Below are 22,567 nucleotides of genomic sequence, written 5' to 3'. Positions count from 1 at the left end.
AGCAAGCGGTCGTACAGATTGCACTCATTAGAACTATTATGAACATTTTTTATGGTAAACACACATTCCCATAATTTAATGCGATGGTTTCACATTCATTTTGATGGCAGGAAATGTATGTAATTATCAGGGTTTTCAATATGGGGTGTGTGCAGCATTCTTGTTTTGTGGCATTTTTTTTCTTTCAGTTTAAGTGTGGTGTGTTTTTTATTTACTATATTTTCAGACATTGAGTTTAGTTTCAGTAAATTATGGTCTTTACATAACTTTGTCTTTAATATCCTGCAAACGACTCATAAATGTATCATGGAAAAATACGTAAAAATATCAAGAAGTGTGACTGCAGTGGTTCCTCTTACTGCATCGGGTGCGTGTTTCTGTATCTCAGGCAGCTGTTTGGTATTGAGGCTGCAGCTTCTGTGGAACTGACTGGTTGGAGGAAATACCATAATAGCTACACTCTACTGGGTTACAGAAATACATACACCTCAACAGAGTTGAAGACTCAAATCTGTACTTTTATTAACGAATGACTTATAAATGATGAAAGCTGTCTGGCCATTATTCAGAGGTGTTAAGTTACAGATTACCTTGGTACCGGTGTGTGTGTGTGTGTGTGTGTGTGTGTGTGCATGTGTGTGCGTGTGCGTGTGCAGTTGCACAGTTTCTCCACGAGATGTCCAGGTGCTGCTGAAGAAACTGCAACAAACTACATTTTTTTTCTGTTTACTGCAACCCATTGTCTCTATTTAAATATTTCCAAGAATGAGGTTACTTTGAACCACACTTTGAACCCGGGCTATATTAGCACATGTTTACATGTATGTTAATAAAGGCCTTTAGACAGAACGAGCCTTTGTGCTGAGATTAACGTTAAGTTATGCAAACATTGTGCCATGCTTAACACGATTTTTTTTTTTTTTTTTTTAACTCTACTGAAGTTGCTCTCCTTCCCTGCCAGGGAATGTGTACAGAAAGCACAGCCTCAGGCTAGGCCAAGCTTCCTGGAGGTTTGACTTGTGGGTTTTGCATGTCATTTCTTTTACAAGGTTCCAGTTTATCATAACTATTGGAACAGCTGATGACGGCACATGTTCTGCCTAATGTTCTGGTCAAGTTTGTTTTTAGGAAAAGCCCCAGTTTGTTTATGAATTTTCTTTTGTGTAATAGCTCATGACATTCTTGTTACACCTCTCAAAGTATTTCTCACCAATTATTAAAGGCACATTTTGAATGCTGGGTAAGGTAAGTACAGAAAAGAAGTCATCATTGATCCCCTACATGTGCAAGGACCATAATGGAAATAAGTCTTGGACTTTACTATGTTATACATTTTGCACATATGCGTGACAAGTTGTCTTTCTGTAATTGTGTCCAATAAAAAAAACTCCTGACTTAGAAAATACATGAGAAAATATCTCTACATCTACAGATCTCAGGGTTGTGTGTGTTTCTTGCACCAATTTTTCATCTGAATGTTTTTTTATGCACTTTATTTATTAAGATAAAAAAAACTATGTGCATTAATTAATGCATCAGAATGATTCAGCTTTGCACTTTACATTACAAAATAAAAATAATTACAAGCTGCAGTCACACACAGACACACAAGCATACAAAGTAATGCACACACACTGCTGGCAGATCATGTGATTTAAGGGAATTGGTACTGAAGTGAAAGCGAAAGTATAACACGGGAACACCTGAATGCGCGCGCATGTGTGCGTGCGTGCGTGCGTGCGTGTATGTATGTGTACGTCTGTAAACTATTTGCAAATGAACCGAGGTTAGAACCGCTGACAATTATCTTGTTACAACGTTCAAGTGTCGACGAGCTGTCTGCCACACTGACCCGCCTCCTGCGCTTAAAACCGAAAGTACGATGTTTCTTTTCAAAACGAGCTGCGACCTTGCAGGGAAGAAGCTGACTGCAGCTCCTTGCTGCCTGGACTCTACCGAGCTCTGACAGCGTTTGCAAGTAGGTGCCGTTTAATGGATTTATTAATAAAAATTTGGCCTAATTTAAAACCATGTTGCGCTCAATAATGTGCCGGTACGCCCAGAGAAAATGCTGACGTCATCTAAACTCAGCGGGTACATGACTATAATCCAGAAACAAACCCTAACATGGTCATTCTTAGTGTGTATGATTCAACCTGACTAATATTGGAAGATTAAAAAACAAACTAATTTTAACTTATGACACCCATCTCCAGCAAATGACCACATTTTTGGATGAAACCATCCCAGTTCAAGTGCCGGTTATTAACATTAGGCAATATGTGAATGTTTTGCCGCAAGAAAACACGCATTAACAATGACAAATTACTTTGTAGATATATTTGCCAAGTTAGAAAAAAACTTTCGAACTATTTTAATTTTTGCCCACTTTTTTCTGAGCATGTTTTTTGCAGTTCTTGCAGCGCAAGTGCATCCTTGCGCAAGTTTTGCTGTGTCGTTTCTGTGCGGCGTCTAAAGTTGTATCTCAAATGAAAGTTACCGTTATGTTAAAGTGCAGCTTTTCAGTGTCAGCTGTACAGGAATCATACTGTTGGGATTGTCATAATGCACAGGTGGTTGTGAGGGGAAAAAACGGGGTAGATTTACAGGTTTTACTTAAAACTGAAAGTTAAACCTCATAGTCATTGTTGCATTTCAAATCTAATGTGATAACAGCGATAACTGAATTATAATAGAAAATGTCACATTACAGTACTGACCAGCTGTAGACTAAAGCTCATAAAACCATCTTAGCATTTACACAGTTACCCGATGCTTTGACAGAGACTTTTATGAAAGGAAAGTTTGTTGAAACTGCACTAAAATGTTAAAGCAGTTCGTGATTACAACAGCACAATATTTACATCAACGTGTTACCATTGCATATATAAGGACATAATGACAACAGATGGTAAGTAATAAAAAGAGAGAAAGTAAAAGTCTGTCCTTCCTGAAAATTGGGCTGTTTATTGTATGTCAGCAAGCAAAGCACAATAGCCTATTACTAAAAATAATAATACTAATAATTACTAAAAAAAGTTATAAATATATCCAATATAAAAAGTTATGGAATATAAAAATGTATTAATGGAGTGTATCTCTAAAGAGAAGCTGCAAAGACACAAAAGCAACTTTAAGTAAAAAGTTGCTAAGTTAGATCATAAAAATACTGTATTACAGTCAGAGTATACTTATATGGGTTACAAGGATGAGAAATTCAAATTGCATTCACATTAGTTTTTTAACTTCCTTTTTTTTTTGAAGCATTTTATCCTGGTTTTTAATTAAACTTTACTTCTTCATGTAAACTACATCCTGTTCAGACTAATGTGTTGTATCATAATGTTCTTACTTTTTTCCAACATGAAAGTGAAAGAGTTTATCTGTTGTTTTCTACGTTACAGCTGCCCTTCCCAGTGATTGATGATGCATAAAGGTGGTTTATTGTTAGTCACATGACCTGTGATTCTGCATTGGACACACACACACACACTAATTAGGTAAGATGTGCTGCCATGGTCTGCAGTTAAGTTAATGTTGCTATAACTGATATGTCTATAATAACACTGTAGAACAATCGTACAAAACGGCAGAAAAATATTTTGAAACCAACAGGTGAACATAATGCAGCATTTAGCAGCTAAAGAGACAGGTTTCATTCAAGGAGTTGGTAGAGACCAAAACCAGAGCTCAAAGAGAGGTGGAAGAATATTTAACTTACGAAATTAAAATGAAATCAGTACAATCCCAAATAATTGGTAATGTTGCTCTGTAACTGCTAGAGGTGTCAATATGCAGCTGTTTACTAACAATTTCAATATATCAACTTAAACGGTGATGATATCTCAGTGTTGTTTAAATTTTAAAAATGTAAAAAAATAGTTTATTGCAGGTTTATAATAATGTGAAAGGAAGGGCAATTGATTAAAAGGTTTTGACTGTGATTGTGTTTACTCTCCTGTGTTTCAGTGAAGCGTTTTTTTAAAATCACATTCCCTCAAGAACAAAGGAGCACATTTGGCCTCTGCTCCCCACCAGTGCTTTGTGGTAACATTGATTAATCGTAACTAAAATCTTATGCTGTTGCTGAAACAACATGAAGTCGTAAACAGGACTGAGCAGCAGATGACCAAACGGGAAGCAGTCAGTGATGGAGGATCTGCCCGTAAAAAGAGGAGGAACTGGTGCAACAGGTGGTCAAAAAGAGGATTCTCCTTTGTAGGATGGTCAAAGACAATCTTAATAGAACAGTAGTACAGAGTGAAAAACAAAACCACACAGCCGAGATACAGCACCCGAGTCAACCCAGTGAAGAAACTGCTGGTCCTGAGCAAAGCCCAGAGAGAGTCACGTCTGAAAACCAAGAGCCGACAGAAAGGGATTTAGATTTACTGCACTGGCACAAGCTCAACTTATGGGACCTGGAACCTGAAGACTGGTGCCAGGTTAGTGTCCAGAGTAAACTCATTGTGAATCAGTTTGTGGATTTTATTACTCTGGGATATTGTTTTTTTTAAACAAATAACAGATGGATGGAGGAAGATAAGGTCAGAAATCAAACCTCAGGATTTTATTTTTAAATGTTATTTCGAATGGTAGAAAAAGTTCTCACATCTTTGCCTTAAATAGCATAACTAGCAAAATACTCTAAACTGAAAATTGTACAAAAAGTACAGTACCTAAGTAAAGATACCTCCATAACTGGTTATATGCCAGCACATATATTAAAATATATATTGATTAAGGTAATAATTTTATTGAATTATAATAATTTGATCTAAAAAGTAAAACATAGTTTTTAGATTCATAATGTATTAGTGACATTAACATCTATAGGGGCTGGGCATTTATAGATTTTAGTTCCAGCCAAGCACTTCAAAATGAATTATCTATCACTGCATTATTGCATTTCAGTAAATACTGTAATGCTTACCTGCAATACACTATTTACAAACAGAGGTTCCGGCACACAAAATCTCTGATAACCACTGAATCAGCTTAAAAAAGTCAAATATCCAAGTTTATGTTTGGACTTTAACTAATGACTAGGAACATTTTAGGCTTGTTTTCTGACAAAGCAGCATCATCTTAGCACAGGGCCTTTAATCTATAGCATTAGTTACTGTCTTTCTTAATATTATAAAACACCTCTCAAAACAACAACTGACTGTGGACATTAAAGTTTTCAAAATTTAATTCTCATTTGTAATTGGAAATAGGTTTCTTCTGCAGGACAGCAGCCATGCAGACCTATTGTAGGGCTCCTGATTGCACGTTTCATCTTTACTACAGAGGAAACATGTCTAGTTCGTAATATCCTCCCCTGAGTAGGGTTTGCAGGCATTTCTTTCAGGCTGCACGTAGTCACAACACCATTCACCAGAAAGCTTGTGCTTCCTGTGTGTGACCAGGGAAGAGAGGAAAAAAATCATTAGAAATCACTTTATGTATAGATGAAGAGCTCAGTAAGAGGATTCTCAGGATTGTGGTGGGCGGGAAACCGGAACTACCTGATTTTTACCTGTAACAATTTTTTCACTTTGTGCATGCCCTGTGGTATTTGTACACGGTGACTCATTTCTATTACCATTCCTGCTGTAGCCATTGACTGGAGCTGAAGGTGACAGTTGGCCCACACACCTCCGTCCGTTCAGCAGCCACGCAGAGTATAAACTGGTGAAAAGTACTTATCAGCAACTCCAACACAGTGGTTACTACTGGGGACCAATGACTATGGAAGAAGCACATGAAATACTCACACAAGCACCACTGGGTACCTTTCTCATCAGGTAGTCTAAAACTTTTATCTGAAAGATTTTGTATTGTTTTATTTGTTTAGTGGTTTTTTTATGTTTTGTCTGCAGTTTTTATAGTGCTCTTTATCCAGGTTTCTTTTGCACAAATAGATTCTCACCTAAATTAGTCTTATTTGGTTCAATATTTTAAAAATGTACCAATTGTTTTAAAGCTTAATTCATCACAACTTTTAAATAATCCTGTTTTGTGAATAAATTAGGGTGATTATACCATAATCTGTTAATGATTATATAAAAATGAAAAGTCTTTCTACCTCATTCTATACCTGTATTGCTGCTTAAAAAAAATTAGAAGGTAAAACTTGTACTTTTACCTCTGCTGGATGTCCAAGCATTAATCAAAAATGCAGACTACATTAAGTGTGCACTGTATGCTGCTGTGTGTTGCAGAGACAGTGGCCAGCCTGATGTTTTCTTCACTCTGAGCTACCAAAGCGATGACGGTCCAACTAGTGTTCGAGTTCATCTGAGCAACCTGCTTTTCAATCTGCATGGCAGCCAAAGGACTTTTTCTTCACTCTTTGCTCTGCTCACGTATTACACCAGCTCATCCTGCAAGCTGACAGTGCCCTATCGCAAGCAGCGCCCGGAGCGCCTGAAGCAGATGTGCAGGAGGGCTGTTATACGCACATGTGGAGCAGAAACTGTAAGAACTTCACCTACACTGAGCAAACTGAATCTTAAAGACTATGTTCTTCAGTACCCTCATTGCATATAGACATGAGTGGAGAGAGTGCCTGTTGCCTTCAAGAAATTTTGTTATAAGTATAAACAAAATACTGTGTTATTTAAATAACAGATTTTTTTGGCATTATAAATAACACATATAGAGCTTCATTTGTATTGACTTGCAAGTTGTTCATGGTTGTTTGCACACGTGGCATGCATATTTGGAAATCACCACTTAATATATGCTGTCTATAGACACTGGTTAGTAACAGTCAAATATTCAGTCTGTTGCTGTGGGTTTGTTGCTGCGGTATTCACTGATGTTTTTGTCAAGAAACCAAACAAGACCAAACAGATTGACATCACCAGCTCATGAATTTTATGGCTAAAATATTAATATAATATTATATATATATATATATATATATATATATAGATGTGTGTTGAGTGAAATTCTAATATTTCTTTGGGTTCTGTGTTTGTTCAGTGTTTTGCACTGAAACCAAAAGCATCCAAGGTTGCAGGAAGTTAATGTCTTTATCTCTGGACAAAGGAGCAATTTTCTGCTAATAATGGGTTAATTACTTCATTAGCTTGGGAAAGTAAAACAGTTTTATTTTGATAGTGGGACAAATAGAACAAGCTTTCTTGACATTATAGATGAATCAGATAATTGAAGCTCTTAGGTTCCATATGTTGTGATCCAAGTCATTTGCACAGTAATCAGTTAACAATAGAAGCAGGATCACTGGAATATACACCTCTGTGAAGTTGCAGCTGTGAAAAATCCTAATTTGAATGAAACTTATCACATGAAAATGAACCTTTCTGTTTTGTTGTTTGAAATGGTTTATCTATTATTACTAGAAACAACCTTTTGATATAAAATAGTTTTATGGCCTGTTGTTCTGGTCTTTTCAACCATCTGATGAGTTAATATAACCTGTAATTAACTTTGTCAACTTTGTGATTTGACTGTGTGGCTATTGAGGCAGCCTGATGACACCAACTATGGCTCAGTTATACTGCAGAACCACCAAAATCCAAAAGGCTCCAGCTAGAAAACACTGAAAAAAATCCAAAAGCGGCAGTGTTGCTGATTATTTCAAGTCCATTGTGATAACATGTTGTTACTTGAATTGGTTGTATTATAGGAGTATTGATTATTGCAGATGTAAAGTCTGTTGCTTTGAACCGCTATGTATTTGCTGTCTTTGGTCCTGTGAAAGATCTGAACAAGCATGTGATGCTGTGGAAAACGTTGTTGATTTTGAATAAATGAAAATGTTGACTGCCTAATACAAAGTGCTATGGCTTTAAGAATGGCAGTGTTGATCTTTTAGCCCCTCACAGACTAAAATATCTTGACATCTACTGATTTTGATTTGCATTACACTTTGTTCATGATCCACTGAGGATGAATCCTCATGGTGGTGGTTGTCCCGTGATCTCTCCACTATAAGATTGATTGTTTAATGCTAGTTAGCAAATGTTGCATGCTAACATGTTGAACTAAAATAGTGAACATCTTAACCACAGCATGCATATGGAAATTAGCACAGATGTGCAAGCATGGCATTATTGTATAACATCTGTATAATATACTTTATTGTATCCTTTTTTTTGAGTTAGCCAAAAGAAATTTTTTTACATTATAAATTACAAATGAGTGTCAGTCAAACTGTGAGGAAACCTGTGAGCAAATGTCTGTTTCTGCCAGTCCAATCAGATAAACATTGTGTCAAAATTCAACTATGCACCACTGAAACATGCATATACACACATCTGTATTGATTTATTTTTCATCAAGTACTAACCCTCTGTCCTCTGTTCCATTTCCTGTCCTAAATCTGACTGGCGGTGGCCCCTTTAGTCTAAATTAGTGCTGCACAAGGGACACACACAGACACACACTTTCCCTGTCCTCAAATTATCTCTGTCTCATTAACCTTAAACATGTTGATGTAAAACCATCACTACTGCAGCACATACAGAGGTTAGGCCAGTTTACTTGAGTAGCACCTTTTAACAGTGAAGCAGGTCAAAGTGCTTTATATGGGAAGTAATATATATTAACAAAAACACATACATGGATTTTAAAACAATAAAATAAGATTCATCTTAATAAATCACGATGATTTAGAGAGACTTCGGTGCAGTGTCAGGTATGGATGGATACTAATGAGATGCGCTGTAAGTCACTGCTTCAGGTGTGTTTCATATTTTTGTGTCTAACATCCAGTATCCCATGGGTCCGCGCGATCCCGGACTGCCTCCCACTGTCCCGCGCTCCGAGTGCACCTCTTGCACGCGACTGAGCACGTTATTATTACCATGTCAAACGACCTCTATTCATTTATTCGCGCGCGCGCGCATGCACGCGGATGGGGATTACAACAACTGGAGTGGTGCGCGCAGAAGTTGCTCTTGTTTATGTAATGGCATATGTGACTGTGTGTGAGCGTGCGTGTGCATGTCTGTGTGTTTGCGCGCGCACGCGCTGGCGCTGGCACGAGCAGGTCCAGCACCGCGGCGGCGACAGCGGTCACACGTTACACATCAGCGCGTGTTATTCTGCGGACTGAGGGCTCGTGAGGTTTCAGCCGTGCGGATTTGACCCAGCATACCGGAGGGCGCTCGCGCCACCGTTTTTCACGCACGGCACGCACGTAGACCCGGTGGATCGTCAGGCGGATAGAATTTGTGGAATCTGTGCGCGAGTGTAACTGCGCGACCGGAGAGCATCCCTACGGAGAGCGAGGTCCCGACGGTCGGTTTGGTCGGTGGTCGGTTGCACCGTGTGGAGGGCAGGTAGAGCGGGACTTGCGCTGGACTCCTGGCCGAATCGGAGCATCCCACAGTCCCGGCAGCATCCATCCCTCCGCGCCTCAGCTCCAGCGGGAGGCCCGGAGAGGCAGCAGGATGTAGCAGCGGATTAACGGAGGAGAGAGGGGCGCTCAGAGGAAGAGAGCGGCACCGAGAGGACCGAGGCGGGACGGTGGGGACATGGGGAAGGACCAGGAGCTGCTCCAGGCCGTGAAGACCGAGGACTTGCTGACAGCTCAGCGCATTCTACAGAGACCTCGGCCGGGAAAAGCCAGTCAGTATCCCGCCATCCTCTGTCTCACACACACACACGCACACACGCACGCGCACACACAAACACACACACACACACACACACGTCATTACCAGGTCAGGACAGTACAGGCTAAATCTGCTGTGATGCCATTTAGCCTAACGTTGCACTGGGTGTGTGTGCATGTGTGGGTGTGTGCGCGCTCTCCTGCATGCATGCATGCATGTGTGTGTGCTATGACGTTGAGTGTGATAGTGATGACGTTGCAGATGTGTAAGAGCTGTCAAAATATAATTAGAAGTTAGAAATGCTTGCCACCCTATTTCCCGCAATTTACCATTTATGCATGTCTGCATGAATGCACAAAAATATGCGCGCGTGTGTGTATGTGGGGGGGGGGGGGGTCTAGAGAGGATGTGTGTATTAGTATGTGTGTATGCGTGTGCGTGAGAGGTGGAAGTACACACAGGTCCTACACTGCTTTCGGGACAGGGGGATTATTGGTGTGTGAAGACGCCAGATGTTAGTGGTAATAATGTGATGATCGTAAGTGTACACGTGCAGACATATGCGTGCGTGCACATACGTGACACTCCGACGTGCGTGCGTGCGGCTGCTTGACGTGGAGTCAGCTGGGACTTGAGGTGATAATTAGATTTCAATTACAGCCCTGAAACTGCTCTCCTCCTCTCCCATGTCATCACTTGGCTCTCTCTGCCCTCTGTTTCCTTTTTCCTCCACTCCTGTTTCCTCTCCTGTCACCTACTTTCCTTGTCTTCTTCTTATTTTCCTTTCCCTTCCTTTTTCTTCGTTTTCCCCTTGTCTGCTCTCTCCTCTCCTTTTCTCCCATTTCCTCCTGTCTTCTCTTTTCCTCTGTTTACTTTCATCTAGTCTCCATCTTTCGTGTATCCTCTTCTCTCCTTATTACCTCTTATTGTCTCCTGCTGCCTATCTCATTTCCTTCTCTCCTTTCATCCTGTCTTCTCTCCTCACCCCCCTTTTTTCTTCTTTTCCCTCCTCCCTTTTCTCTTTTCTTTCCTTTGCCTCCCCTCTACACTGCTCTTGTTGCCTACTTTCCATTTTTTGTTTGTGCCTCTCTCTTCTCTTCGCTCCTCTGTTTCTCATCTCCCCTCATCCGTTTTCTCCTCTCTCCTGTCGTACCTGTTCGTCCTCTCCTCTCTCCTCTCCTCCAGTTTCCTCTGTTTTCATTTTATCTGCACTTGTCTTGTTTCATCATCTCTCTTCTCCTCACATTTTGTCTCCTCTTCTTTTCTCCTGTTTACTCTTATTTCCTCTCCTCCACTCCTCTCTCCTTTCCTCTCGTGCATGTTTGTGAACATTTCAGCAGTGGCATGGAAAAGAAAAATGCTTCTCCTCAAATGCCAGAACAGATCAGCTCTGAGTGCTCAGTCCACTGCACACTGACAAAGAGAAAGGGGGAGATGGGCCGAGGGGGAGGGAGATAAGGGTGAGGAGGAATGGGAAGAGAGGAGAAGAAAGAGATCACAGAGCAGGTTGCATGGAGGAAGGTAAAGAGTCAGGAAGAGAAGGAGAGAGGTTAAAGGGTGATTTATGGAGGATGTGTGCAGTGAGAGAGAGACTGTGAGTCCAGGTTTATGTTTGAATAATTCAACAGGAAGCCAGGTTTCTCTGCTGGAGAGGACACACATATATACACACTCTTAACACACACAGTTACACTCCTAACACACAGTTACAGGCGAGCATGCACAAAAACACACTTGACACATCAGGTGTTCGTCATGTGCCTGACTGTTTCTGTATTATTAACAGGATGCTGATGATTTTGTGCAGCGTGGCAGGTGAGAGGCTGTAGTCAGTGTTTGCTCTGTCAAAATGTCACAGCCTGATGTTGAGGATTAAAAGGACGGAAGTGGTGACAGGACCACGTCAGACTGTGGGATGGTACTTTTTTTCTGGCATAATTTATTAATTAAAGGTTAATAAATCGTTTACTAGTACTGTACAAATCTGTTATTAAGCCACTATTGACAACAACTTCTGAATGTTTTTATTTTGTAATAATGCAGTTATTAATGTTAGCAATATATATTATAAATTAATATTAAGTGAAATTGGTTTACAGTATTTAATATCAACTATCAACAAAACTTAGTCACCTATAAATCTTAAGAAATCATTTATATAGTGTCCTATAAAAGAGCCATCAAGGGGTCTCCCTAATGAATTAAAGAGCTGGCTAAAAGACAAACATCAAGCTGGCTGAAGATTTTTCAAAATATGGCAAAACAGAAATTGTTAGAATAGCAGTAGAATATAACTGTTTTGTAAAGCATTAACAACTGCATAACAAAGCCATTAATTGTAGTTTATCAACCCAGTCTAAGTGGTGCCCTAATTAAATAAGTAAAACAATAATTTGGCAAGGAAAATACACTTATTTGCTTTCTTTCTGTGAATTAGATGCAAAGACCACCCTCACGTCAGTGCTGTAAATATGTATCTGCTTAGCTTAGCATATAAACTGCTTCTGGCAAAGAAATAGTCCAGAAAATACTGATTTTCTTATTTCTTGTTTGTTTGGCAGCCTGAAGCCCATTTGTTCCTGCTGAATGTGTAAATCTTTTAAAATGGGTCACAGATGTAAAGTTTAATTTTTGTAAAAGCCTTTGTAATTCCCCAAAAAAACAGCTGGGTGTGATAGTTTTAAGCAAATGTTTCCTAACCAAGAAGACATTGTCCTTCTTTTAGTGCTGTCTCAGTTGTGGATTAATACACAATTGGTACCCTTGTGATTTTTACAGCAGTAGGATATCTGTGAAATCAACTCAAAATAAACTATCACAATTGTTTCTGAACAACATCATTCTGTTTGGATACAGAGGCGGCACCTGTTAGTGGGATCAACTCAGTGTTGATTTTACTCTTTTGGATTTGTGAAAATAAGAAATATATCCCAAGTCTTCCAACCATCCATCATCTACTGCTTATCCTGCTACATCCAGGGGCTCTGGGGGCTGGAGCCAATCCCAGCTATGCCCTGAACAGATCTCCAGTCTATTGCTGACACATAGATTCAGACTATCCCTAGCCTTGTCCTTTTAATTTATAGTCTTGCTCCTTTGGACTCACTGTTCAGAAGCTCAAAAGTTGTTTCTTTCTGTAAATCTGAAAAGTTCAGATGGGGAGATACTGAGTCTCTGGTACAACACTTTAAAGTAAATGACATTCAAAGCCAATGCCTGATCATGAGGCACCTTCCCCAAAAATATGGTAATGGTATCCTTATCTTTGGTTCAGTTGCAATAACGTTCTTTATCTTAGAGGTATTAGAACATCCTTATCATTATTTAATCTCTTTTATGTCATAGCAAGCAAATGATATGGGAACTAAGTAATTTAGATAAATTATCAGCCTCTATCAGTAAATTAAATGTCCATATTCCCTCCAACACCGTCCTTCAGTGTCAAACTGCAGTTAAGACAACACACCAAGAGAGTGGGGTTCAAAATAAAGTAAAAGCTGGAAATGTCAATGAAGTTATAGTTGACTTATGAGAAAGCAGCAGTGATGACATGACATATTTCCAAATGTATTTCCAAAGATTGTCACCCTAATTTGAATAGTCAGACAAACTCTATATTATACTCAATGTTTAACAAGAGTACAACCATAGCAAGACGGTAATTCTTACCTTTGCTGATGTGTACAGATCCACACATGCACTGAAACGGCAGGTGTTGCATATCAGTTTTTTTCATGTCAGCCCAGTGAACAAAATGCCTCCAGCTTTTTAGTCCAAACGTCCAGACGTAATACCGCTGAGAAACGCCATGAAACCATCATCCTTAACGTTTCAGTCCTCATTTAAAAGTTTTGATCCAGTTTGTTCTCAGGTTGTTTTCGCCGTTTATTTACTACAAACAAACAGACGATAGATTTAGGCTGCGTTGAAATCGCATGTTATCTAGTAGGTACTACATTTGAGTAAGGAGTAACGTTACTTCTCGACCGTTAAAACAGTACGTTCTATAATAGTATGAGTAGTATGAATAAAATTCGGACGTTGGACATCTGCCATGTTGATGTTGTCACATGTAATGCCTGGTCACAACCGCGCAAATATTTATAGCCGTTTATTTAGATTATGTTAAATAAGTGCAATTTAACCACAACGAACGTTTCACCGTGAGGTAGACTTGAAAAGAACCGCGTTGGCGCTTTCCGCCATATAACGTCTCCTCTCCCGTGGCCTCATGGGATAGCAAAGTGTCCACTGTACAACAGAATTCGAGCGGAAATAGTCAGTGATCCGGGTACTTCAACCCCTACTGTCGCATATTAACATACTATTCGCCTACTACTCGGATATTATGTAGTAGGGAAGTACGCGATTTCGGACACAGCCAAACGGTACGAAAACCAATGGGAGTCACCACTCACAGTAAAAGCCCACTAAGAGGGTAGAATAACTTCTAATGGCACTAAAATCAGGTAGTCGCATCGTTTGTTAATGATGATTGACATATGTTGTAGCCAATTAAATAACGTTTCCAACGACGTGACACTTCGCTAAGGGGAGGGGGTTAAATCCACTGTGTTCTGGCAGGACCGTTGCATTGACAACGCTGCTGACGTACAGGAAGAGCATACGGCATTACGTCATTAAGAGAAAACGTCCCATTGCTGTATTAATGACCATTGACTAAAACTGTGATAGTAGTGATAATATTCTTAAATCAAATCTGAGACCAGTGTCTCATGCCATTGTGTCCATATACTAATTCAAGTAAAGCCCCCCCCCCAAAAAATCACTTATCCAAATTGAATCCAATTTTTTAAAATCATGTTTACATCCTCAGTATTCCTACAATGATATTGACATAGAAATAAAAATACTAAAATTTTGCAAGCAGGAACATGTCTTATTTAACTAAATCAGACAACTGCAATGGACCACATTACATTTCAAAAACTCGTGCTCTCCATAAAGTGTATGCATTTGCAGACAAACCTAATCTATTTTAAAAAATTAAGTGCATGAGATTATTACAAGTGTAATGCAAATGTACATTTCAAAGAAAGATCCAGAACATTCTAGGTCATTGTTATACACTTTCTAATGATACATAAACCAGTTTCTATCATGTGATACCTGTCCTGGATTGTAAGCATGCAGTGACCCTGAGTCCAGTCACTTTAACGTATGTGCACCATCATCTGAAAACAGAAATAGAAAAGACATGTCAGTGCTGACATTTGTTTTAGGCTACATGTTACACTGAAACTCCCAAATACAAAAAGACAGGCAAAGTCAAAGGTGATGGAAACTGGTCTTGAGAACATCTGTGGCAATGAGACCCCTTGAGAAACCCTCCACTTCACCTCTCCTGAGGTTTCACAGGTCCACTCTGCTACACTGAAGGCCGCTTTGCCAGCCAGTGACCAGTAACTTATTTGCGCTCTCCATGTTAAGACTAAAGGCCTTCAAATTGAATGCAAATAATGTGATTTCATATCACACAAATTCTAAATATAGCTACAATTTTAAGGAGTCAACATAAAATATCATATTAATCCATGGCAAGTGATTGACAGTCTGTGAGAATGGCACATTGAGTGGTTGCCATGGTAACGGGGCTCGGTTGCAGTGTTGTGTCTGAAATTATCATAACAAATATGAACCCATGTTCAAGGACACCATCAGAGAAACATTATGATAATGGTCTTAAACAGGTCATGGCAGAGGAGTAAATCTGAAATTTTTAGCAAATTTAGGTAAGTGATCCAGTCACACAGAATATTATAAATGGAACAAATACAAATTGTAACATGAAAATCTGCCCAGACTTTCATGTAGTAAAAGAAAGATAATCTATAATGAAAAAGATTTGCAGTTAGGTGGGGGTCATGTAGCTGTCTGATTGTCCGATGGTGACACAGATATCTGCACTCATTGATTTTGCTGAGGGGGGGAGGGATGGTTCTTGTTTTTAATCCAAGATAGATGTGGGAACCTACGTGTGCACACAAACACAGAGAGAAACATGCACACACATGCAGGAGAATGATGTCTGCTGCAGAGTGTAAACAGAAACAGCAGAACTACCAATCAGTACACGCTCTTTTAGCAAATTACAGGGAAAATTAGAGTGTGAGAGCAGGATGAAGGGATGAAGTGCAGATAGAGCTGCAGAGAGAGGGAAAAGCTTTTCCCCAGATTACAGAACAGCTACAGATTATGGCCTATGGATTATGAGGGTTTGACCAAAAAAAAAAAAAAAAAGTAGAGGCAGAGAGACAAACAAGTTGCTTTTTCTGTGTCCTTTTCAGGGTGCGTGTGTTAGTTGTTTGGAATATTTCTTTTGTGTGCTCCTTACTGCCGTGTGGTGTCTTTATCTTTCTCAGCGTTTCTGTCAGAGATCAAGATTGTGGCATGTATACCCTCAAACATGCTATAGACCCTCGAGACTTTCAACAGTTAGGTTTTCATTTGATTAGTCTATCAGCAGAGACCTGCCTTTGCAACATAACGCTGGGATTTCTGAAAGAAAGCATCAAACATGGTAAACACAAACAGATATAAAATATGAAACACACAAGAACTATCTTTCAATACAAGAACTAACATTAAGACTTACAGGAACAGTTCAACAAGAACAGAACAGTTTGGCAAATATGTGTATTTTTTTCCCAAAAGTCACTGACATGAAATACCTTAGCATGAAGAGTGGAGGCAGGGGTAACCATTTGGTCTAGCTCTGTACAAAGTTGAAAAATAGCTCTGCCAGCAACTGTAAATTAGGAAATTACATTTCATTTCTGGGCAGCACATGGCATAGTGGTTAGCACTGTTGCCTCACAGCTAGAAGGTCCCGGGCCTTTCTGTGTGGAGTTTGCATGTTCTCCCTGTGCTTGTGTGGGTTTCCTCCAGGTACTCTGGTTTCCTCCCACAGTCCAAAAACATGTATGTCAGGTTGATTGGTGACTCTAAATTGCCCATAGGAGTGAGTGTGAGTGTGTGAGGTTGTTTGTCTCTATGTGGCCCTGTGATGGACTGGTGACCTGTCCAGGGTGTACCCCTGCCTTCCACCCAAAGAGAGCTGGGATAGGCTCCAGCAGATCCCTGTGACCCTAAATAGAAATTAGCGGGTATAAATGATGGATGAGTATTTCTTTGATCTGTAAAAACCAACCTGGAAAACCTTGTGGTAGTTTATGTGCTGCCAGGCTTGTTCTTTCCCCTGCTTCCAGTCTTTATGCTAACTCACCAGCCAATTTGAATGGCATCACTCTTTTAAATGACCATTATTAGTTGTTATCACACTCTTTATTATGCTGAATTGGGGAAAATGGCAACACTGATACATGTTGGAATTAGACAGTCTGGATAGATGAATAACAAAGCACAAGACTTTGAAACGGCTGAAAGCTGTTCATTTGTAATTGTTGTTACTCCATCCATCCATCCATCTTCTTCCGCTTATCCGGGGCTGGGTCGCGCCGAATCAGGGATACCCAGACTTCCTTCTCCCTGGACACTTCCTCCAGCTCTTCCGGGGGGACACCGAGGCGTTCCCAGGCCAGCTGGGAGACATAGTCCCTCCAGCGTGTCCTGGGTCTTCCTCGGGGCCTTCTCCCGGTGGGACATGCCCAGAGCACCTCCCCAGGGAGGCGCCCAGGAGGCATCCGAAACAGTTGTTACCCTACTTGACTAAATGACACTCTGTCTCTAATCCTGAACCAAACAGTTTTTGTGCCTAAACCTGGTATTGCAACAGCATTACAATTATCATCAACTCTGGCTCTATGATTTGGAATTTGAGTTGTAAGTCTCTGTTTCTCATATTGACCTGTCTTCACTTCTTTACCTTTCTTGACTGTTTTTTTTTTTTCTTTGCTCCAGTGATAAACTGTGGCCTATTAAAGCGTAGCTGTCAATTCTACCTGTAGGGAGTGAAATATTAGAATATGTACTTGCACAGAATACATTAATCACTGAATTCTGAATCAGTTTAAACTTGGAGTGTCTTTGTAATGCTCTGTTTTTTCCAAATGTTTCAGAGCTCCTTGGAGCAGCTAAACGGGTGAACGTCAACATCCAGGATGCAGATGGGTGAGGGATTATAACTTTTTTAATTCATGTTCTCCTCATATTCATGTTATTATGCTTATTTTTTTCTTTTTCTTCTTCTTTTTTTAGTCAGTCCTTCAATTTATACTGAGTTAGATTTGCTGTGATCTAGTCAGATTTTTAATTCGATTTTAAACATTTTTTTCAGCTGTATAAAATGTAAAGATAGTCTGTTGTTGCGTTTAGGCCAGTTGGTTTTCAAACTGAAGGTCATGAACTTCCAGCGGATCGCAAAATAATGCATCTTTAAGCCTGTAAAAGCCCTTAAAATGAAATGGTCAATGAATGAAAAAAAATTGCTTTTTGGTTAAATTACTTACAGCTCCCATCCCCATAACAGCAAAAACCAGTGATGTGGTAGAAGACTGAATCCATGAGACAAGAAACACCGTCAAAACCTTAATAACCCTGAGTAAAGCACCACGCTCCAACAAATCGTGGAGGTTTTGTTCTCTAGCTGACTCATGTTTTGATCATGCAGTTGATTGGAACAAGCAAAAAGGAAAATTATCTCCAAATATAGTCATCTAAAGATTCCTGATCTTAATAATGGAGTATCTTAGCGGAGGATCAACATTTCTCAGTTTTTAATTTGCTCAGAAATGTTCCCTTATTAACTTTGATTGTACAGCTATAGGTTTTGACTATATTTAAACTCATTATTGGTTATGCCTTTTGTGTGCTTATGCTTGGTTTGCGATTGTGTCCCATGAAAATCTTTTTATTATGTTGATTGGAATCAGATAATTGGACTCAACTCCTTGTGTAATGATGATTCATTGACTCCAGGGCCTGGCCCTTATATTCACCAGGGATCCATTAGACACACACACACACAGACGTGCTGAGTGTACGCTCGGCTCGGGGGTAGAGAGATTGCTTATTAATGGAAGTAGGTCATTTGCTCCCTCCCGTTGCTCACACAGAGCTGAGGGGTGGAGCTGCTCTACGCTGAAGATTATTTCAGCAAAGTTACGCTCTGGTTTTACACTATGTATGTGAATTTGTGTATTTTTATACATAATCTGTGCCTGTGTGAAGGTTGTCACCGCTGCACCATGCTGCTCTGAGTGGTAACAAGGAGCTGATCTCTCTGCTGCTGGAGGCTCAGGCAGCAGTGGATATTAAAGACCATAAAGGTAAAAATACCCACCCAGATTTTCACAAAACACACAAGGCAACGAAATCACAAAACAATTCTCCTGTTTGGCCAGTGATAACATTTTATGCAGTATAAGGTTGGAAATGTAAAAATACCTTATGGTATGCAGTGGTTATAAGATGTGACAGATTTGTGTGCACAGCAAACAATAGACAATAAAAGGAATGCTTCATGGCTACAGGACAGAGAGCCAAGAAGCAGAGCAGCCCAGATTTTCTTTTTTTTCCTCTGGAAAATCCCACATTTCTCCTTCCCACATTGGGAGATTCCAGAAGAAGAAGAAATCTCAGGGCAGATGGGCGATATAATCCCTCCTGCTTTTAGGCCCCACCTGCTCAGTGGGTTTCACTTTGATGGAGGTGCTGGAAAACCTCAGTCATTCGTCTGGTACTTAGCTAAAGCTCATGGTGCAGAGCAATGCTCACAATCTGTTATACAAAGCACTAATCCAGAGTTCAATCTCAAAGCTGTTATCATCAATATTCGAAAATTAACAGTCACTGACAGTAACAAACCCACACAAAATTATCACATGACTGCAGTTTTTAGCTCATTGTTTACTGTATCTGTCCAGCTACATTTGTCTGTTTTGATTCGCTCTAACTCACATTGTTCATGTTTGCAGCAAGGCAACATGAGCTTTTTTATGTAGCATTTTATGTTTTTTTTTATTTTCATTTTTTAATAACCTAAAACATAATGAAACAGATTAAACAAAAGAAAAATGTGGGTACAGCTACTGTGCAGTGCAAGAGGTAAATAAAAGTCTCCCAAATGTGAAAACAGCAACCAACAGGAAAGTCCTAAACCCTGAAGTAAAATAAGTTGAAGCAGAGCTCAAGTGTATGTTCCAGATATGTGGTCCAGAAAACCAAATGCTACTTTTTCGTGTGTAGTTTTGACTCAGAGGACAGTAGGTAGCATTTAAAAGCTAAATAACTGATTTTCCCCCTCAAGAGTTTGTGGAGAATATGTGAATATTGGACATACATTTATCAAGTGGCCAAACATCCATCCATCCATCCATCCATCTTCTATACCCGCTTTTCCTGTTCAGGGTCACGGGGATCCGCTGGAGCCTATCCCAGCTCTCTCTCGGGTGGAAGGCAGGGGTACACCCTAGACAGGTTACCAGTCTGTCGCAGGGCCACATATAGACACACAAAGACAGACAACCTCACACACTCACACTCACTCCTACGGGCAATTTTAGAGTCACCAATCAACCTGACATGCATGTTTTTGGACTGTGGGAGGAAACCGGAGTACCCGGAGTAAACCGTGGCCAAACATATGTTTGCAAAAACATGATAATGTTTCTCTCTTGTACCTGGATGCATGAACAGCTGTTTGGTTTAGGTTAGTCGCATCAACCTAAAGTCAACATGTCAGTGTTGCATTTGCACCATTATTCTGACATGTCACACCCAGCTACAAAATGCCAGTTTAACTTCCTTGACCTGGAAATCCTGCAGGCCTGGACATCTTGGCTTGATGTGAGTTGAAAAAATGATAAACAGGAAAGGGTGCAAGGAACTTTGTATTAAGCAACTTTGTGAGGATAGGCCTGGGAACACAGTTAAGGGTATTTCCACAACAAGATAACCAGAAAATATTAGGTTTCTGTGAGACCTTTGTTATTAAAAATAAGAAATAATTCAACCATTACATGACCTAAACATGATCAACATTGCTCCTCCTTAATTTGAGATGTGATGTTCTTAGCATAGTGTTTCATGACTAGCACTACCTGCCAACTAAAACACTATTAATTCACATAGGTTCACACAGGACGTATGAATCACAGTGTTTGAAATGTAAGCTTTCAGAATTGCAGCCAACACAACCTCCAGAATCAAAGCTGTGTCTGTTACAAACAATCAATTCCCAACTTCTCCTCCTGTCTTCACACAGGTTAAGTGTATCTTTTTTTGGGGGGGTTGTCTGGATGATGTCCTGCCTTCTCTGCCTGATTCATCAAAACACTGTCTAAAGGCTCTTTGAGAATTCCTGAAAATCATGTGCATCACGTCCGTTCATATAACCAGGATTTAGCTTCTGCAACTCCTACAGCTGCTGTGCCTCTTTATCTTGCCAACACCTCACTTCTGAGTCAGGACTCTCTCATGCCAAGTGAGCCTGGAGGGCCTCTTTATTCAGCCTGATGATGTGGCTCATCACTGGTATCAGGACTGGGGGGATCTTGGTTTGCTGCCATGAGACACATGGCCCCAGCTCCTTGTCGCCACTGCTAGAAGGTGTTTATTTTCCTCTTGTTAGAAGCACCAGCAATAAGTTCACTGTGTATTATTTGCATTATTGTCAGCTGCATTTTACATTGTATTACCTGCATGTTTCCAGAAGTGAGCTCTTTTGTCCAGTTTCCTGTGAGGTTTTCTTCAGCCATATTAAGTGATTTATAGGGTTTTCTTACTCTGTCTGCAAGCAGTTTGTCTTGGACATCCCATGAGTATTATGCTTTCACAAGCAGCACTCTCGGGTAACAAAGGGTCACAAACATGTCAACCACAAGATTGCATTTCCAGGAGGGACGCTGTAAGTTGGTGTATAAATCTGTTGCTACAGTAAGATAAATATACCAAAATATGGCCAAAAATTTTCTTCACATTAGGCCTCCAACATTTATTATCTTTTCATTACTTGCCAATAACGACTAATCTACTGAGCAAAAATGTCCATTAAAAGTACCCAGACACTATGGTAATGTTTAAGAATGTCTTGTTTTTGTCTGACCAATGGTCCAAAATGCAGAGATATTTGGTTTGGTTTAGCAGATAAATTACATTTGAGACTAAACCAATGAATTGACTGTCATTAAAGTTGCAGATTCATGTTCTGTCACTTGACAAATTGTTGTAATTTCTATCTATATTTATGATATTCTATATATATATTTATATATATGAACAGAGTATCTGTCTATCTATCTATCTATCTATCTATCTATATTTTCATTTTAGTGGAAAAATGTATGTACCGAGGTATTTTTGCGTCCTGGATATGCCAGTGCTGAACTGATTTGTTTGGAAAAAATCTGTGTGTTCATTTGCATGCATTAATGTTTCTTTATATAATGTGTCCTTGTGTTTGTTGTCATCTTTGGCTGTGTTTGTTGTGTGTGTGTGTTTTTGTGTAGGGATGCGTCCTCTGCATTATGCTGCATGGCAGGGGAAGACAGAGCCAATGAAGATGCTGCTGAAGGCCGGCTCGTCGGTCAACGGACAGTCAGATGAAGGACAGATCCCGCTCCACCTTTCAGCTCAGCATGGACACTATGATGGGGTAACTGCATATGTGTGTTAGGTTCTTTGTGGGATGTGTTTGTCTGTTATGCGTGTCTGACAATGCATGGATGATTTGTGGTGTTACAAGCCAGGAAATTCAAAAGCACCAGTGAGATTTGTGTGTGTTTGTTGTCACAGTCGGAGATGTTGCTACAACACCAGTCCAACCCATGTATCTCAGACTCAGCAGGGAAAACACCTTTAGACCTTGCCTGTGAATTTGGGCGTGTCAGAGTGAGTAGATGATCAAACACACACTGTAGTTTTTAAATACTGGTATTTAGCCTTTACTTAACAAGAAAAGCCTCTCTGAGGTTAAATATGTCTGAGAGTGTCAAGGCCAATTTGGTGCCTTAATTTTATAATCCTAAAGATTTCAGTCATGTTCATTTGGTGACTGGTTATATGTTTTAATCCAT

At 39.9% G+C, this 22,567-nt stretch overlaps 2 protein-coding genes across 3 annotated transcripts in view; both read left to right on the top strand.

Annotated features, from left to right (window-relative positions):
• The first annotated feature begins 1,758 nt into the window (after positions 1-1,758).
• Positions 1,759-8,237, top strand: LOC113128640 (suppressor of cytokine signaling 1-like). Its single transcript, XM_026304111.2, has 5 exons — positions 1,759-1,978; positions 3,405-3,500; positions 3,970-4,445; positions 5,602-5,789; positions 6,207-8,237. The coding sequence occupies exons 3-5, from the start codon at positions 4,224-4,226 to the stop codon at positions 6,532-6,534; spliced, it is 738 nt and encodes a 245-aa protein (XP_026159896.1). The 5' UTR covers positions 1,759-1,978; positions 3,405-3,500; positions 3,970-4,223; the 3' UTR covers positions 6,535-8,237.
• A 416-nt stretch (positions 8,238-8,653) lies between these two features.
• LOC113128398 (caskin-1-like) overlaps positions 8,654-22,567 on the top strand; it is a 30,732-nt gene continuing 16,818 nt past the window's right edge. For both annotated transcript variants that reach the window (XM_026303700.1, XM_026303699.1), the window contains exons 1-5: positions 8,654-9,585; positions 17,612-17,663; positions 18,723-18,820; positions 22,001-22,146; positions 22,287-22,382. In XM_026303700.1, coding sequence (XP_026159485.1) covers positions 9,492-9,585; positions 17,612-17,663; positions 18,723-18,820; positions 22,001-22,146; positions 22,287-22,382 — 486 coding nt within the window. In that variant the 5' untranslated portion in view covers positions 8,654-9,491. The remainder of the gene's footprint in view (positions 9,586-17,611; positions 17,664-18,722; positions 18,821-22,000; positions 22,147-22,286; positions 22,383-22,567) is intronic.

The sequence above is a fragment of the Mastacembelus armatus genome, chromosome 1, assembly GCF_900324485.2.
Source record: "Mastacembelus armatus chromosome 1, fMasArm1.2, whole genome shotgun sequence".
NCBI lineage: Eukaryota > Metazoa > Chordata > Actinopteri > Synbranchiformes > Mastacembelidae > Mastacembelus > Mastacembelus armatus.
The sequence above is the reverse complement of the archived record's forward strand: the minus strand, read 5'-3'. Positions and strand labels throughout refer to the sequence as shown.

What these genes read in the sequence shown, in the direction of transcription:
- LOC113128640 (XM_026304111.2), top strand. Translation starts at nt 4,224, where the DNA reads ATGGTCAAAGACAATCTTAATAGAACAGTAGTACAGAGTGAAAAACAA. An exon ending in AACCTGAAGACTGGTGCCAG is followed by an intron (nt 4,446 to 5,601) that starts GTTAGTGTCCAG and finishes TTCCTGCTGTAG; the next exon opens with CCATTGACTGGAGCTGAAGG. An exon ending in CTGGGTACCTTTCTCATCAG is followed by an intron (nt 5,790 to 6,206) that starts GTAGTCTAAAAC and finishes TGTGTGTTGCAG; the next exon opens with AGACAGTGGCCAGCCTGATG.